Source organism: Cetorhinus maximus, chromosome 32 (genome assembly GCF_964194155.1).
Source record: "Cetorhinus maximus chromosome 32, sCetMax3.hap1.1, whole genome shotgun sequence".
Taxonomy (NCBI): Eukaryota; Metazoa; Chordata; class Chondrichthyes; order Lamniformes; family Cetorhinidae; genus Cetorhinus; species Cetorhinus maximus.
In genome coordinates, this window is record NC_135910.1 from 20305022 (window position 1) to 20321771 (window position 16750).

Consider the following 16750-nt stretch of genomic DNA (forward strand, 5'->3'; position numbering starts at 1 on the left):
TGTGGTATAGAACAGATGTCCAACTTGCCAATGCACCAGAGTCCAGAGTGGAATTTTTTGTAATTCATTCAGGGGACATGAGTGTCACTGGCAAGGTCAGCATTATTGTTCATACCTAATGCCCTTTGAGAAGGTGATGGTGAGCCGCCTTCTTGAACAGCTGCAGTCTATTGTAATATGCCTTTAAGGGATATCAGCATGACATCATTAAAAGGGAAATGTGTCATGTGATCCAGTCTTAGTTTCACTTTTGCTTTGAGTAGAGCACACACACACAGCTCTGATGTCTTCAAGCTTTATATCTATGTATAGCTGTTCTCATCTGCCTTGTCTTGATAAATGAACCCACAACATGTTTACCCAATCCCCTATGAGAGATTGGTGCCTTGTGTCTTGTACAGTAAATAAGTTCAAGGTATTATATCATTAGAATAACATGACATGGTGCTCAGCAGTGATCAAGCAGCCTGGCTGTAAGATTATGTATAGGGACAACATGGAGAACAGCCTTAGATCGTGCTACTTGCCCTAAGGTGATCCTCGATGTTTTGGTCAGACTGCAGTAAAGTTACAGTATTGGGGAGTGCTGAAAACTCAGTGTGGTGACTGCAAAGAAAAGCTTTGGAGACACAGCACCAAGCTAATGCTCAGGTAAAGAGCTGGTAAAGAGCAGATGAATCCCTCGTGGTGAGATTGCAGCGCATAGCCAGTCAGTGCCGTGAGTGGGACGGTGTATCGAGAGGACCAGAACCAGGTTAGCTCTGTCAGGAAAGGTGAGAGATCAGAGAGCGGATCAGTATCGATAGTGAGCAAGGGAGAGTCAAACAAAAAAAATTTTAAAACCAGCATAAAAATCGGGCCAGAGAAGTTTGCGATTATAACAATCAGCTTCGGAGGTTGATGAACAATAAATTGAATAAAAAACAAAGATGCCATTATTCCGTAGTGCGTTTCCACCACAACTCGTCTTCATGGGCGGAGCTTTGGAAAAGTGCGTGAAAGCAACTACAGCGACATTCGTCCCAGATACTGCAGAAGGAGGAAGGTCAAAGGGATATTGTCAGAATGTCCCCAAAATTCCCCAGTTTGAACTGGGTTGCAGCTGACCTACTTTCTGAATTCAAAATATTTAAACAGCGTACAGAGCTATGGTTTCTTGATTCAGGTGTGTCTGAACCAGACAAGCAAGACATAAAAATTCTCCCAGCAATTGGGAGTGAAGGTCTACACAGGCTGAACACATCAGGATTAACAGCAGAAGAGCTAAAGGATCCCCAAAAGATATGGGCTACATTGGACAACCAGTTCAGAATCAGGTTAAACTTCGGTATTCCTCGACTAGAGTTCATGTCATTTCGACAACAGCCAACAGAATCCATAGAACATTTCGTCAGCAGATGCAGAGAAAAGGGTACGTACTGTGATTTCTCAAACACAGAGCTAGCAGACAGAATTAAAACAAAAACAAAAATACCTGGAAAAACTCAGCAGGTCTGACAGAATCTGCAGAGAGAAATACAGTTAACCTTTCGAGTCCGAAACGTTCAGTTCTAACGAAGACCCATTCGGACTCGAAACGTTAACTGTGTTCCTCTCCGCAGATGCTGTCAGACCTGCTGAGTTTTTCCAGGTATTTTTGTTTTTGTTTTGGATTTCCAGCATCTGCAGTTTTTTGCTTTTAGCAGACAGAATTGTTGAGTTGACGAACACGTGCACTCCCATGGAAGCATTCCAGAAAGATCTTCTAGACAAGCCCAAAATGTATAGCATCGAGGAGCTACTCAAGGATGGGCGTAAGTACGAAGAGATCCTCGCAGGTCGACAAAGCTCACAGGCCCTAACTACAATCCCAGTTGTTGACACACTCACTAGAACACCCAGACCTAGCGAGACATGTGGAAGGTGTGGCCTTCTACTCGGACAAAGGAAATGCCCAGTTTTCCAGCAATTCTGCAAAGCCTGTGTCAGAAAGGGCCATTGGCAGCGGCAGTGACTGGAGCAAAGGCTGATGCAGCTACAAAGAGCCACACACTGATCCAAACAGACCGTGCACAACAGGTACCTTCAAGCAATAAGCGTGACCACCCGGTATCCTGTCAGGAACATGTACATGAGGTGATGGACAAACCAGGAAATGTCGATGATGTTCATGGAGAGGTGAAGAGCAATAAACACAGGTTTCACGCCATCAATCTCATAGAAAACATAGACACCATCACACCATCCAAAGTGTTTGCCAAGATTCAAATTATCTGTTCAGTGAAAGTTGGTAACTATTTGTTCTTGGCCAAGGTTGACCCAGGGGCAGGTTCCAACATACTACCCCTGAGGATTCTAAAAGACGTATCCACAGACATGGAGGGCATTGGTGAAACCTACTGCTGTGTGGCTGTCAGCATAGAACAGTTCACTCATTCCATGTGGATCCATAGTCCTGGAGTGCAGGTACAATCAACCCTCCTCAATGTCACAGATGTTCTACATCAGGAAACTAAAGGCCCAGTGATTGCAGGTCTACCGGCATGTTGTAACCTCAGACCCGTAATAATCCATGGAATCTGTCAGGCATCACAAGGTAGATCAATCTCAGAAACTACTATCGCCTCAGTTCACGACCTAATATCAAAATATCCAGAATGTTTCGACAAAATTGGCAGTTTCAACGGAGCTGCAACATTACACACTTGTAGGAGAATGCAAATCTGTCAATTGATCCATCATGTAAGTGCAGCATCCATATACAAGACAAATTGAAGGTCGAACTAGCCAAAATTGAGAAAAACAGAATCATTCGAAGAGTGCAAGAGCACGCGTACTGGTGCAGCTCAGTCACGTGTATTAAAGATAGACGGGTCATTGCGAGTCTGCCTCGATCCATGATGGTTAAATACAACTTTGAAACATTGAAACATTGTCCTTACCAAATACCCACATCAGAAGAGTTAAATCCAAGATTTGCCAGTGCAAAATTCTTCTTGAAGTTTGATGCCAAACCCGGCTACTGGTCAGTACAACTCACAGAGAAGTCCCAAGAGCTTACAACATTTCATACCCCATTCGGACAATACTGTTTTCAACAACTTCCTTTCGGGCTGTTAGCCAGGATCTCTTACAAGCTTACATGGACCGCATTACATGCACTGTGCCAGGATGCATCTGTGTCACAGATGATATCGCTGTTGTGGGAAAAACAAAGCAAGAACATGACCATAATCTGCATTTACTGATGCAAGTGACACGTCATGAAGGATCGGAGCTCGTCAGTCAGGCGATATCAACATGCAGCAGATCAATTTCTTCAGTTCTGTTTATTCCAGCGCTGACATACCTCCCCACCCAAGTGAAGTAGAGGATATCAGGGCCATGCCAGCTCCTTAAGATAAGGACGACCTTCGAAGATGTCTAGGTCTCTTTAATTTCTTGTCACCATATATTCCCAATTTCGCTCAAAAATCTTAATGAAGGGAATTGTTAAGAAAGGACGTGCATTCCCTGTGGCACGAAGATCACTGATACCTCTTTGAAACTCTGAACAGTCATCATCAGAAACACTGACATTGCAATTTTATGATCCTAGGGAGACAACTACTCTGAAGGTCGATGCTTCACAGAAAGGTCTGGGAGCATGCAGACTACAAAAAGGCAAACTGATTGCATTTGCTTCGAAATCTCTGTCCATAACGCAATCCAACTACTGCAACATCGAGCAGGAAACATTAGATTTAGTGTTTGGAATCATGCATTTTCATACTTAACTATTTGGCAAAAGATTTGTGACTGACCACAAGCCTCTGGAGATGGTTTGGTGAAAGTCATTGACCAGTGCACCACCAAGACTGCAACGCTTCTTGGTAAAGATTCAAGGTTATGACCGTGAGATCAGGGACAAGCCAGGTAACTTGATGGTCACACTGGATACACTTAGCAGATTGCCTAACCCAGCAAACACAGAAGGTTTATCCTTAGATCTACAAGTTGAATTTGTTGACATTGAACTTGAAGATGTTCTCCAAATTGATCTGGTACATTTTGCACAATGCAAATGCCAGTGGCTGCAAAAAGAAACAGTGAAAGATTCAACTCTACAGAAACTGTGGAAAACCATCATTGGAATCTGGCCTGACTCAATTCAGCATGTCCACAAACATGTGAGACCATTTTGGCCTTATCAGGACAAGCTAGGCATCTCCCAGGGAGTCATTTTGAAAGGAATCTTTGCAGATTCATATTCTTCAACAACTTCTTCATTCACACATGGACATAGATCAGACAAGAAGACTTGCAAGAGAGACAGTCTATTGGCCGGGTATGAACAATGACATTGGAGTCACCATCAAGAATTGAGAGGCATGTCAAGAGCATTTGCCAAGTGAGTACAAAGAACCATTGATTCCACATGAAGTTCCTACCCATTCTTGGTCCAAAGCTGCAGCCAACCTCTTTCATGTCCATGGCACTGACTTCATCATCATCGTCCACCACTTTACCAAGTGCCCCATTATTCAACAATACTTCAAGCACAACTGTCGCGCACACTCTAAGCGCTATTTTCAGTTTATTTGGTGTTCCTGCAGAGATCATTACAGATAACGGTCTGCAAGTTATTGGTGAACCATTTCAGGATATGTGTGAGAAGTGGAACATCGATCACACTACCTTTTCTCCTCATTATCCTTGATCAAACAACCTAATTAAATGAATGATATGCACAGTGAAATCCCTGTTTCTCAATGTAGACAGACCAAGCTACATCTACACGTTGCAATACTAACTCTGGGAGCAGAGCCTTTAAGTGCAACTATTCCATCACCAGCAGAGCTCATGTTTGGCAGACCAGTGCGTTCCATTTTACCTACATTGACCCATTACACTCCCTTAGAAACTAGATAGCAAATTTTAAAACTGCAAGAGAAGATGAGCATTGTGCACAATAAAAATGCAGGTACAGAATTGTCAAGTTTACAGTTGGGACAACAAGTTCTCATCCAGGATCCCACAGAAGGTTCATGGCAACCAGCCGAGGTGACAGGGATTTGTTCAGAACCAAGGTGCCATGAATCCATTACACACAAAGGCGCAACAGTGAGGTGTAACTGAGGACAAATCAGATCCATTCCAGATCCTCAACCACCGTACAGTCCTATTGCATTGAGGACAAGATCCCAAATGAAACCAGGAGCAACATCCAAGAATGACAATCTCACAGCTCACTGAGAGCAATTAAAGAAACTTCCAGACGAGGAGGTTACTATGACAAGATCTGGGCAGACCAGTAGATTAGCTCTACGCTTTAGAGACTCATAGATTCATCAGTTCTCTACAGGTATGTAATGATAACTAAACACAAACATGTATTGTAAATGGTTACACTTCTTTGGAAGGGGGAAAGTATCTTTAAGAAGATCGATGTTGCAATATGCCTTTCAGGGCTATCAGCATTACATCGCTAGAATGTGTCAGGTGATCCAAACTTAGTTTCACTTTTGCTTTGAGCAGAGCACATACACACAGCTCTGATGTCTTCAAGCTCAATATCCATGTATAACTGTTCTCATCTGCCTCGTCTTAGTAACTGAACCCACAATGTGTTTGCCCAATCCCCTATGAGAGATTGGTGCCTTGTGTAAATAAGCCCAAGGTATTATATCATTAGAACAACATGACACAGTCCATGTGGTGTAGGTACACCCACAGTGCTCGAGGGAATTCCAGGATGTTGACCCAGCGACAGTGAGGGGACAGAAGTCAGGAGGGGAAGGAGTGGGGTGGAATCTGAAACTTATAGTGGAAGACAAAAAATTATGGTTTTGTTTTGCTGACATTCTGCCAATTGCCATGAAAGAGGAAAAGTGAGGGCAGGTAGAGAAGGAGAAATAACTGAACAAGAATGAGGAGAGAAGCTTGGCTCAGTACAGGTTAGTCTAACACCAGCTCTGTTACCTCAGTAAAATTCTGATGGTGTTGATCTCAGCTGTGAAAATGGATGGCATCAAAGCTTAACATCGCTCTGCTCGATTGGTTCCTTTATATCCTCCCCGGTCTGCCTTGCCTGTCGCTCTGAAAAAGATCAAAGTTTTCAGTCAGAGAAAGAAAGCCTGGGGCAGAATTTAGAGGTCAGCAGGTGGGTGTGGTCGGTGGGACCGGGAGTGGCGGGGAAACAGCCCCCGGCCGCGATTTCACACTGGCGGGTCAATTAAGGCCCGTCCAACATGAAACATGGCTCCGCACTGGTCAGGAAGGGCAAGGGGAGGGGTCCTGCTGGCAGCCGGGTCCAATTGCGACCTGGCGGCTGGTTTAAAATCGGCCCAGGCAGCCCCAGAAGGCCTGCCATGGAAGGACGTCTGTTCTGCGAGTCCAGTGCGGCTGGAGACACCAGGCAGGAGGGCAGGCCAAGTGGGCACTCAGCACCCCCCAGGTTTTCGGCTGAGTGCCTCGCGGTCCTGCTGGAGGAGGTGGCTGCCAGGTGGGACACGCTTGTCCCGGAGTTGGGAGGAGGTGACCACCACACCTCACCAAGAGGGCACAGGAGGAGGTGGCAGCACAGGTTAGCAGCCATGAGGTGGTGCAGTGCACATGGGTGCAGTGCTGGAAGAGGTTCAATGACCTGCTGTTGCTCGGGAAGGGTGAGGACCCTGTGGTATGGGTCAGTGTGTTGAAGTGTTAAGGTGTAGCTGTCCACCCCGTGGAGCTCAGGCCTGTTACAGTCTGTGTGCCAACTGTCACTGACACTGGAGCTGGCCAAGGGGGTGAGCCCTGGCTGCTTGAACTGAGTGTCTGGCGGGTCGAGGGCCACGACTCGGATGTGCCCTGCGAGGTGTTCCTCAGCTGGGGTTGGCCAGGCTGCAATGGGGCTGCAGGTAGAGAGTGAACTCATCAATGCTCCTCTGTCCTTTCAGGAGAAGATGAGCCATAACCAATCAGAGAGGGTCACAGACGGGTGGAAGCCCCACCCACCCTGCTGCTGCTCAGCCGATTGGAGCAGAGCGCCCTGGAGCTGGAGAACTGGCCCCCTCCCCGTGCAGCCGGGCATGGAGAGGCGGGGGTACCAGGCGAAGGTCAGAGTGCAGGGCACAGAGGTGAGAGTTTCGGACTGTGCAACGCTCCAGTGTAGTCTCTCCATTGATGGGAGCCTCAAACCTGGAGTCCCCATTGATCATTGAGAGACAAGGGCACCATGATGCAGATCTCCACTGTCTCACCAGGGTGCCTGGCACACACAGGGACAGTGTGATGACTTTAACTAATGACATGTCCTATTCTCCCTTTTAGATTCCCCAGTACGCACTCGCTCTCCGGACCCCGAAGGGGAACTCCTGACACTGGAGGATCACCAGGCTACATTTGCACCTGCATCACACCCGCTCTCTGAACCAGACACCAACGCAGATGCCAGCACCTCGGTGGGCATTAGATTGGCAGCTAGAATGTTGGTGCACTTTGAACTCGCTTGAGGTGCAGACAGTGGCAGAAGGTACCCAGGGCGTCGGCAGTTGGAGGACTGCTGGAGACCAGGACGATGCTGAGTCAAAGGCTGATGATGAGCCTCTGGAGTCGTCCATTAGGTGACAGATGCTGGATGTCCAGCGAGATGTGCGGGAGGATCTGGCGGAGATCCATGAGGGTCTGTGTGCCATAGTCCCCATTGTGGAGGAGTCCATGTGGAGCGTGAGCAATGCAATGACCCTCATGGCCGAGATTAATGCTTCCTCCATGGAGAGAGTGGAGACTGTCATGGAGAGGCAGCTCCAGGGACAGAATCAGGGGTTCCTGGCGACGTGTTTAGATGTACAAGCCGTCTCACAGGCAATGGCCTCAGCTGGTCAGTGCCAGTTTGGGAGATGGACCAGGCACCGAGTATCCCAGCGAGGTGCCCATCCATCAATGGTGAGCAGGGAGGCTCACAGCGACCTCACATTGGCGCACGAGCTGCTTGTCATCTCTGCGGGCTCCTCTCAGGGCGCTCCGGATGATGACAGCAGCTCGTCTGCCCCTCTGCCAGTGACCATGGCATCTGATGAGGCTGCAGTGACTGGGGAGATGCCAGCCATGGCACTGGCCACTCCCTCCCAGGCGGGGCCAGCACAGGCTCCACTGGCCAGAGGACGCCCGCCAAGGTGATCAAGGCCAACAGGACAGCAGAGTGAGCGGGCAGGCTCCAATGCCGGTGCCAGCGAGGGGAAGCACTTAGACATAACACACACCAATATAAGTTTAAGGCACCATGAGCACAAGAGGGACAGTTCACGGATGATTTTCTGTTCATTTATGTTTGGTTTATATGTCTGCTGGTGTAGACATCAACACCAGTGATTGCGATGTCATAATGATTTCAATGTGATGATGACATTAACTTTGCTTTAGTTCTGATAACCTGAGTGCTCTTCACCTTTTATCTTTCTGGTGCAGGGAACGCCGGTCTGTAATGCTGGATGTGAGTGGCTCGATACTTTATTGCACAGGCACTGAGTGGCCTCCCGATGCAAATGAAAGGGTCATTTCAGAATCTGGGATGGAGGCAGCAGCCCCGGTGTGAGGTAGAAGCTGATCTTTGGCAGCCTGGCTGAAGGAGCGTTGGATCAAGGTGTCCCTGCCTCCCTGGAGGTTACCGAGGTCTGACTCCACACCCTCAGTGTTCTCCTCACCAGCTCCTCTTCTGACCCACTACTGGATTCATCCTCTGTGGCCTGTGGAGCTGCCTCAAGATCCTCTCCCTCCAGTGGGTCCCCCCCTTGCCAGTGCCAGGTTGTGGAGAGTGCAGCATGTAACCACTATCAGTGACACCCGCTCTGGGGGGTATTGGTGTCCTCATCCTGAACGGTCCATGGATCAGAAGCACATCTTTAAAAGACCTATGCTCCTCTCTACCATCACCCTTGTGGAGGCATGACTCATACTGTAACGCTGCTCTGCCTCTGTTCTTGGGTAGCGGAGAGGCTTCATAAGCCACCTCTTCAACAGATAGTCCTTGTCACCCAGCAGCCATCCATCCAGCCGGGCTGGAGCACTGAAGAGTCTCAGCACCTGGGAGTGTCTGAGGATGTAAGCGTCGTGGGAGCTGCCAGGGTACCTTGCACAGACTTGTAGAATCAGCATCCTGTGATCACACACTATCTACACGTTCATGGAGTGGGAGCCCTTCCTGTTGACGAAGGCACCGGGCTGACCCGCTGGCGCCTTGATGGCCACATGTGTACAGTCTATAGTACCCTGGACACGGGGGAAGCCAGCAATGGCCGCGAAGCCTCTGGCTCCCTCAGCCTGGCTGGCCTCGTCTGTATGGAAATCAATAAATGTCAGTACCCGCTTGAACAGAGCTTCTGTCACCAGTTTGACGCAACTGTGGACAGCTGATTGGGAGACTCCACACAGATCCCCCACTGACCCCTGGAAAGAGCCGGAGGCATAGGAGTTGAGGGCCACTGTGACCTTCAGAGCCACTGGCATGGGGTGTCCACGCACACAGTCGGAGCTGATCTCAGGGCCGATCCTCTGACAGATGGTCACTGTCACCCTGGAGAGACAGAGCCTCCCTCGGCATTGTACCTCAGACATATTGAGGTAGCTGCATCGCCGCCTGTAAACCCTGGCAGCAGGATAGTGGTGTCTTCCGCCTTGGACTACCTGCTGACCCTGTGCCCCTTGTGCCTGCGCCTCTCCTCCCACAGGACCCTCCCCTGGAAGCTGCATTGGGCCACCCGGCCTCCTCTCCCTTCTGCCCCTCTCTCCCTCCTCAGAGGAGGTGCCCCAGCAGAGACCACAATTCCCATTCCCAGGGTAAGGGAAGGCTGCCTGATACCTGGAAGGGTCCACACAGTCTGAATCCTCCAGGGACCCTGGAGACACCGAGGAGTCCTGAAATGAAGCCTGGAAATGCTAACAATGAAGAGATGAAGCTGCCAATTACCAATAAGTCACCAGCAGTAAACTATCTACCAACTCCTCACTACTGACACTGGCAATGCTGCTGACCCTTTTTATCCCGCCCATGGATGAGGTTTTTGAAATTGTCGGCTGTCCGCCTGCCTGTTTTGCCCGTGCGACGAGCGCGAAATCACATGGGCAACGAAAAATCGCCATCAATTGGCTTCTTAATGGCCTTAAGTAGCCACTAAATTAATGGCGGGTGTGGCTCCGGCACCTGCTCATGCCCGTCAACTGAAATGTCGCACGCTATTTTACACACGAGTGTGCCGGGCATGTGCCCGCACGCCAAGCAAAAATTCTGCCCCTGATGTTTGCCCTGTGAATTTCAATTGGAAGAACAAAACAGCCACTTTGTCAGTTGAATAAGGTTAAAAAAGAGAAAATTCCTGCTGGGATTTACTTCATCGCGATTTCTCCCCTCCCAGCGGTAGCTCTCACTGTGGTACAAGCTCGGCAGGTATTTGTAACTCTCTGATACCTGCCTTTCTTCATGATCCTTCGCAGGTTGTTCAACTGTAGGAGCATCACAGCAGGTTTGGGCCAATCCACATCCCAATGGTACAAGCAGCCACTTTCAAAGAGGATTCATTGGATAGGAATCTAAGCAGGAGTCCTGTGTCTGTGCAGTTAGTAAAGGTGAAAATCTATCCCAGTGTGTTTTACTGCACTGTAAGTTCTGAAATCTGCACTGGTAATGTAAGGTCATTGGGGTCATTATGAGGGAGACAGAGGTAAGACAAACAGAAGGAGAAAAGCAAAACTGGGCGGGGTTGTGAGGAGGATGCAAGGAGGCTTCAGGGCGATTTAGACAAGTTGTGTGTGGGGGCAAACACATGGCAGATGCAGTATAACATGGATAAATGTGAAGTTATACACATCAGTGTGAAAAACAGAAAGGCAGAGTATTATTTAAATGGTGATATATTGGGAAATGTGGATGTACAAAGGGAACTGGGTGTCCTTGTACACCAGTCAATGAAAGTAAACAGGCAGGTGCAGCTAAGCAATTAGGAAGGCAGATGGTATGTTGGCCTTTATTGCAAGAGGATTTGAGTTCAAAAGTAGGAATGTCTTACTGCAGTTATACAAGGTCTTGGTGAGACCACACCTGGAGTATTGTGTGCAGTCTTGGTCTCCCTACCTAAGAAAGGATATACTTGCCATAGAGGGAGTGCAGTGAAGGTTCATTAGGCTGTTACCCGGGATGGTAGGACTGTCGTATGAGGAGAGATTGGTTCGACTGGGCCTGTATTCACTAGAGTTTAGAAGAATGAGAGGGGATCTGATTGAAATGTATAAAATTCTAACAGGGCTAGACAGACTGGATGCAGGGAGGATGTTTCCCCCGGTTGGGGAGTCTAGAACCAGGGGCCACAGTCTCAGGATACAGGGTAGGCCATTTAGGACTGAGATAAGGAAACATTTCTTCACTCAGAGGGTGGTCAACCTGTAGAATTCTCTAGCATAGAAGCTGTGGAGGCCGGGGCTCTGAGTATATTCAAGAAAGAAATTGATAATTTTTTGGATATTAGGGGCATCAAGGGGTATGGAGAGAAAGCGGGAATATGGCGTTGAGATAGAGTATCAGCCATGATCATATTGAATGGCGGAGCAGGCTCGAAGGGCCGAATGACCTACTCCTGCTCCTAGTTTCTATGTTTCAATAAGAGAGAGAGTGAGAGAAGTGAGAAACAGGATAAGGGAGTGCTAAGAGACAGAATTGATGGAGCGAAGATGTTTGTAGGGTAGACAGAGATTGTCAGTCTATCGTGTCTGTGCCAGGAGAGGAGTGGGAGCAGGAAAAATGGTCAAAGGCCAGGGAATTACATTTCTGCCAATGATTTTTCTGATTATCCCCGGTAATCTGAGGGAAAAAGATCTACCGAAATCGCATTGAAATGGGACATGCCATTTTTCTGGGTTCCTGCACATCTTGGCTGGTGTTTTGCCAACTAATTTTGTTTTTATTCATTCAGGGGATGTGGGCATCGTTGGCTGAGCCTGTATTTATTGCCCATCCCTAGGTGCCCTTGAGAAGGTGGTGCTGAGAATCCACGTGAAAGCTTAACCTCAGACAGAGGGAGGAGGCTAACTGAGAAAAAAGAGCGAGAGGTAGAGACAGAGAGACAACAACAGCAGCTTTCTCACTCTGGGTCTCTTACTAAGAGGAATTGAGATAAATTTGAACTTGAAATTTCTGAAGCTGTATTTAGACTGTGAAGTGAATCTCCCACAAGGTTATTATTTGATAAAGACAAACCATTTAGTGGAAGAAAAGGATAAGGTCACATTACAAGCTGTGAGTGATCTGTCCAGACAGCAGACTTATCAAAGACTTGTGTAAAATCCGAGATCGTTTATTTTCTGCCATTGTAAATCCGATATCTGAAAATTGGATGTCATTTGCCCTCTACTGATCAAATACAGATAACAGCTCATATCAAGGAGCAGATACCAGGCTAGGCGGACAAGAATTAGGTGAAATTCAAATCATTTCTGTCTTCCTGTTGACTGAGTTGGCGGAACTTTGAATCAACTTTCACCCAATAAGAACAAAGGCACAGAATTAAAAACCATAAATGCTGGAAAGACAGGTTAACCTTTGGATGTGGTCCTCTGACAGACTCCAATCCAATACTGACCTTTATTCTCTCCTTCAGATAGTTGGCATAACACTCTCTTTGCCCATTCCCTCCCCATTCTTCTCAACCTTTCTGCAGCCTTTGCTATAGTCGATCACACCATCCTCCAGACTTGACTATTCCAATGCTCACTTGCTTGGCCTCCCATCTTCCATTCTCCATTAGCTTCAGCTTATCCAAAACACTGTTGCCTGTACCCTAGCTTGCACCAAGTTTTGTTCACCAATCATCCTGTGCACTCTAACCTACGTTCGACCTTGTTTCTGCAAAAGCTTGATTTAGAATTCTCATCCTTGTTTTCAAATTCATCTATAGCTACGCCTTGCCCTTTCTCTATGCTCTCCTCCATCTCCACACCCTCTAAGATATCTGCACTCCTCTAACTCCAGCTTCTTGATGCATCCATGATTTCCTTCATCCCAACATTGGCGTCCAGGCCTTCAGCTGCCTGGGTTCTAAGCTCTGAAATTCCCTCCCCAAACGCCTGCAATCTACAGGCTGGATTTTCATCTGAGAGGCAGGTAGCAAGAGTTGGGAAATTTCCCAGCTCACCACACCTGCCTCAAGAGAAAGTGCCAGCAAAGACAGGATTTTTGTTCCGGGGAGTGCGGGTGCTAACTGGAGTTGGGTCCAACGTCCCTGGAAGGTGCTATAGATATTCAAGTTGTTGTTGTGCACTTCCAGCATTTTCTGTTTTTATTGCTTTATCCACAGAGTTCTAACCATTACTGGGTCAGGGTTACATTGTCACTCATCAGATCACAGCCATCGTATTCCAACCTAAATGCCAGATTAATAACTACAGTTACCATCTTCAAACACAAATATCAGGGAAAGGTGTGAATGAAGAAGGAGGAAGAGGTGGAATGGGACCTGGGATGGATGTGGAATGGGGCTAAGGGCTGGAGTGGGATTAGTGACAGGACAGGGGGAGTGATCTGGGCAGGGTAGGAGGTTAACTCATGGCCCAAATTGGGCTGCTAGTTTTGTTGACAATGCAAATTCATGGAAAACCTTATTAACTTTTAGCTATTATCTTTTAGGAGTTAGTCCCTCCACATCATGAGGCCACTTTTACTCAAATACCCAAATAACAGCAAAGGTTTGGAGAGCAGGGCAACACCGAGGCTGAGAGGTTGAGGTATGTGAGATAACCATTATCGGCATAGGTTGGCCTGAAGTTACGTCTTGCAGGTGTGGGACAGAGTGAAGAGTCATCGCTTTCTATCTTGCAACAACAGGGATGGAAAAGTAATGAAAGAAGCATGTTGGGTTTGGGGGTGTAAGATCAGCCATGATCTAACTGAAGGGTAGAACAGCTCAAAGGGCTGAATGGCCTTTTCCTGTTGCCATGGAGGTGAGTGGAAGCATTGGACGAGACCTTGATTGGAAAGCTGGAGTGGATTTTCAACCTTCCGCTGAAGTATAGAATGGGTGTTACAGGTTTCCCCTCTGTTTGAAAAAACCCACAGTTTCATTTCCAATCATTTCAGTGACTTTATTATAAAATAGAGAGAAGGATTATTGTGTTACAGAGAGAGGTGGATGTCTAGAGATGAATTTTGAGGGGTAAATTCCATTCATATGTGATGTCCTCATATACTCACACTACCCTGACAGAAATTGGAACATCATTGGAAAATTTGGAAAAAGTTTCTGGTTTACATTTGAGACATTTTTACACTGCCCTCTCAAAATCCTAGCTCAAAACCACAGAAACAACCTATTCCTGAACTCTTATTTAAACCCCCTCTGGAAACAGCTTTCCAATGAATCGCGGAATTGGTTCAGAACTCAAGTATGAGTTTTGACATTTGAGTTTCAGATTGAGTTTTCCAAACTCAATCCATCTAATTCTTAATAGTTCTCACCTTTTCATCAGGCACGTGGATTGACTCTACACCAAAGCTTCAGGGCATAATTGTTCCGACTCACACAAAAAAACATTTTAAGAAAAGAATATATTTAGCAGCACTGTGAATTCCTTCAAAAAGAAAGAATTAGGTCAGTTCCTCGGGGCTTATAAGAACTAATGGGATTCTGCTTTTTCCCATCTCCAATACTCTCATTTGCTCTCCTGACTTGTTCTCACCCAAGTGGCCAATCCTCATGCCTGAGAATGCATGACGAGTGTGTCAACTAACTACAACTAATCAGAGGAGTGGACAGCTGACGTCACTGCAGAGTTCGAGTCTGACCTCCTCCAGCGTCCACACATTTACAATACCCAGCGAGACTCAGTCATCAGCAACAGGACGTTTAGCTGGATGCTCTCCCCCACCACCCCATGCCAAGGCCAATGAGGCCAATTACTGCCACGGGTAGTCAGGTCAACTAACTCAGCAGAGAAACACAACTGGCACTCTCAGTGCAAGCTCAGACATGCAGAACAATGAAGCTGGAATCCTGGCTGAATCTGCCCTTCTGTAATAATTCCACAATCACCTCATCTACCATCAGCTCACTTGGAAACTCTTATGCATTTCAACTTTCAAAACTATTTGACCAAATGCCACATAATAGACTTGTTAGCAAAATTGAAGCCTATAGAATTTAAGGAGCAGTTTGGATGCAAAATTGGCTCAAGGACAGAAAGCAGAGAGTAGTAATGTACAGCTGTTTTTCATACCGGGGGAAATGTGTGGTGGTGTTCCCCAGAGGTCAATATTAGGATTTCAGCCCTTTTTGATACCTACTAATGACCTGGACTTGGGTATACAAGGCATAATTTCAAAGTTTGCAGATGAAATGAAAGTCCGAAAAGTTGTAAATAATGAGGAGGAAAGCAATTGATTTTAGGAGGACTCGTAGAGACTAGTGAAATGTACAGACACATGGTAGGCATAAAGTATCAGATTTGTGAAGTGATACATTTTGGAAGAAAGAATGAGAAGAGACAATATAAATAAAATTGTTTATTTTTGAAGGGGATTCAGGAGTAGAGCTACCTGGGGGTTCATATATGCAAATCTTTGAAAGTAGCAGGACAAGTTGATAAACCTGTTTAAAATAAAGCATGCAGGGTACTTGGCTTTGTCAAGTACAAATGGAAAGTCAAGGTAAACATTTATGAATCACTGGTTAGGCCTCAGTTAGAGTAGTGTATTCGATCTGGAGTCCCAAACTTTAGGAAGGTTGTTAATGGCTTGGAGGTGGTGCAGAGGAGGTTGGTGCAGATGGTACCAGGAATGAGGGACTATAATCAGATGGAGGGACTGGAGAAGCTGGGATTGTTCTCCTTAGAGCAGAGAAGGGTAAAGGGAGATTTGACAGAGGTGTTTGAAATGATGAGATATTTTGTTAGAGTAAACAATGAGAAACCGTTTCCTGAGGATCAGCAGCTAAAAAGGACACTGATTGAAGTTAATTGGCAAAAGAACATGTCAGGCCAAAGAATCCTTGTGAGTTGTAATTCTGAAAGGATGATGGAAGCAGATTCAATAGTAACTTTCGAAAAACAATGGGATAAATGTTTGAAAGGAAAGTTTTGCAGGGATATGATGAAAGCATTGAAGTGGGACTATTTGGATGGTGCAGTATAAGGGTTTGGCACATAAAGGGTTAACGTGGGACTGAGTACAGTGCCGTCCACACAGTGACGGAAGAGAACACATAACCTACACCGCGGGCAGAATTTTATGCCTCGCGGGCAGACGCGCACCTGGCCCAAACGGACGTCAAATAGCGTAAGATGAAGTCGGGCGAGCGTCCCAATGTCATCCCACACGCGAGCAATCTTCAGGTCACTAGGTGCACGTGAGTGTCGGAACCACGCCCACCAACAATTAAAAGGCCACTTAAGGCCATTAAAAAGGTAATTCTTCGCAATTTTACATTTCCTGTGCAATTTCGCACTCGTCACATGGGCAAAATGGGCAGGCGGGCAGCCCACTTTTAACAAAACCTCATCCAAGGGCAGGATAAAAAGGGTCAGCAGCATTGCCAGTGTGAATAGTGAGGAGTTTAGGGGATAGTTTGCTGCTGGTTGCTTATTGGTATTTGACAGCTTCATCTCTGTTCTGAGCTTCATTCTTAGCATTTCCAGGCTTCATTCCAGGATTCATTGGTGTCTCCAAGGTCCCTGGAGGATTCAGACCGTGTGGACCCTTCCAGGTATCAGACAGCCTCCTATTACCCTGGGAATGGGGATTGTGGTCTCCGCTGGTGGCACCTCCTCTGAGGAG

General features: G+C 46.9%; 1 protein-coding gene across 2 annotated transcripts in view; it reads right to left on the minus strand.

The window, feature by feature from the left end:
• LOC144671481 (leucine-rich repeat and fibronectin type III domain-containing protein 1-like protein) overlaps nt 1-16750 on the minus strand; it is a 90597-nt gene that overhangs the window by 17195 nt on the left and 56652 nt on the right. For both annotated transcript variants that reach the window (XM_078533417.1, XM_078533416.1), the window contains one exon: nt 5941-6057. In XM_078533417.1, the coding sequence (XP_078389543.1) occupies nt 5990-6057 (68 nt within the window). In that variant the 3' untranslated portion in view covers nt 5941-5989. The remainder of the gene's footprint in view (nt 1-5940; nt 6058-16750) is intronic.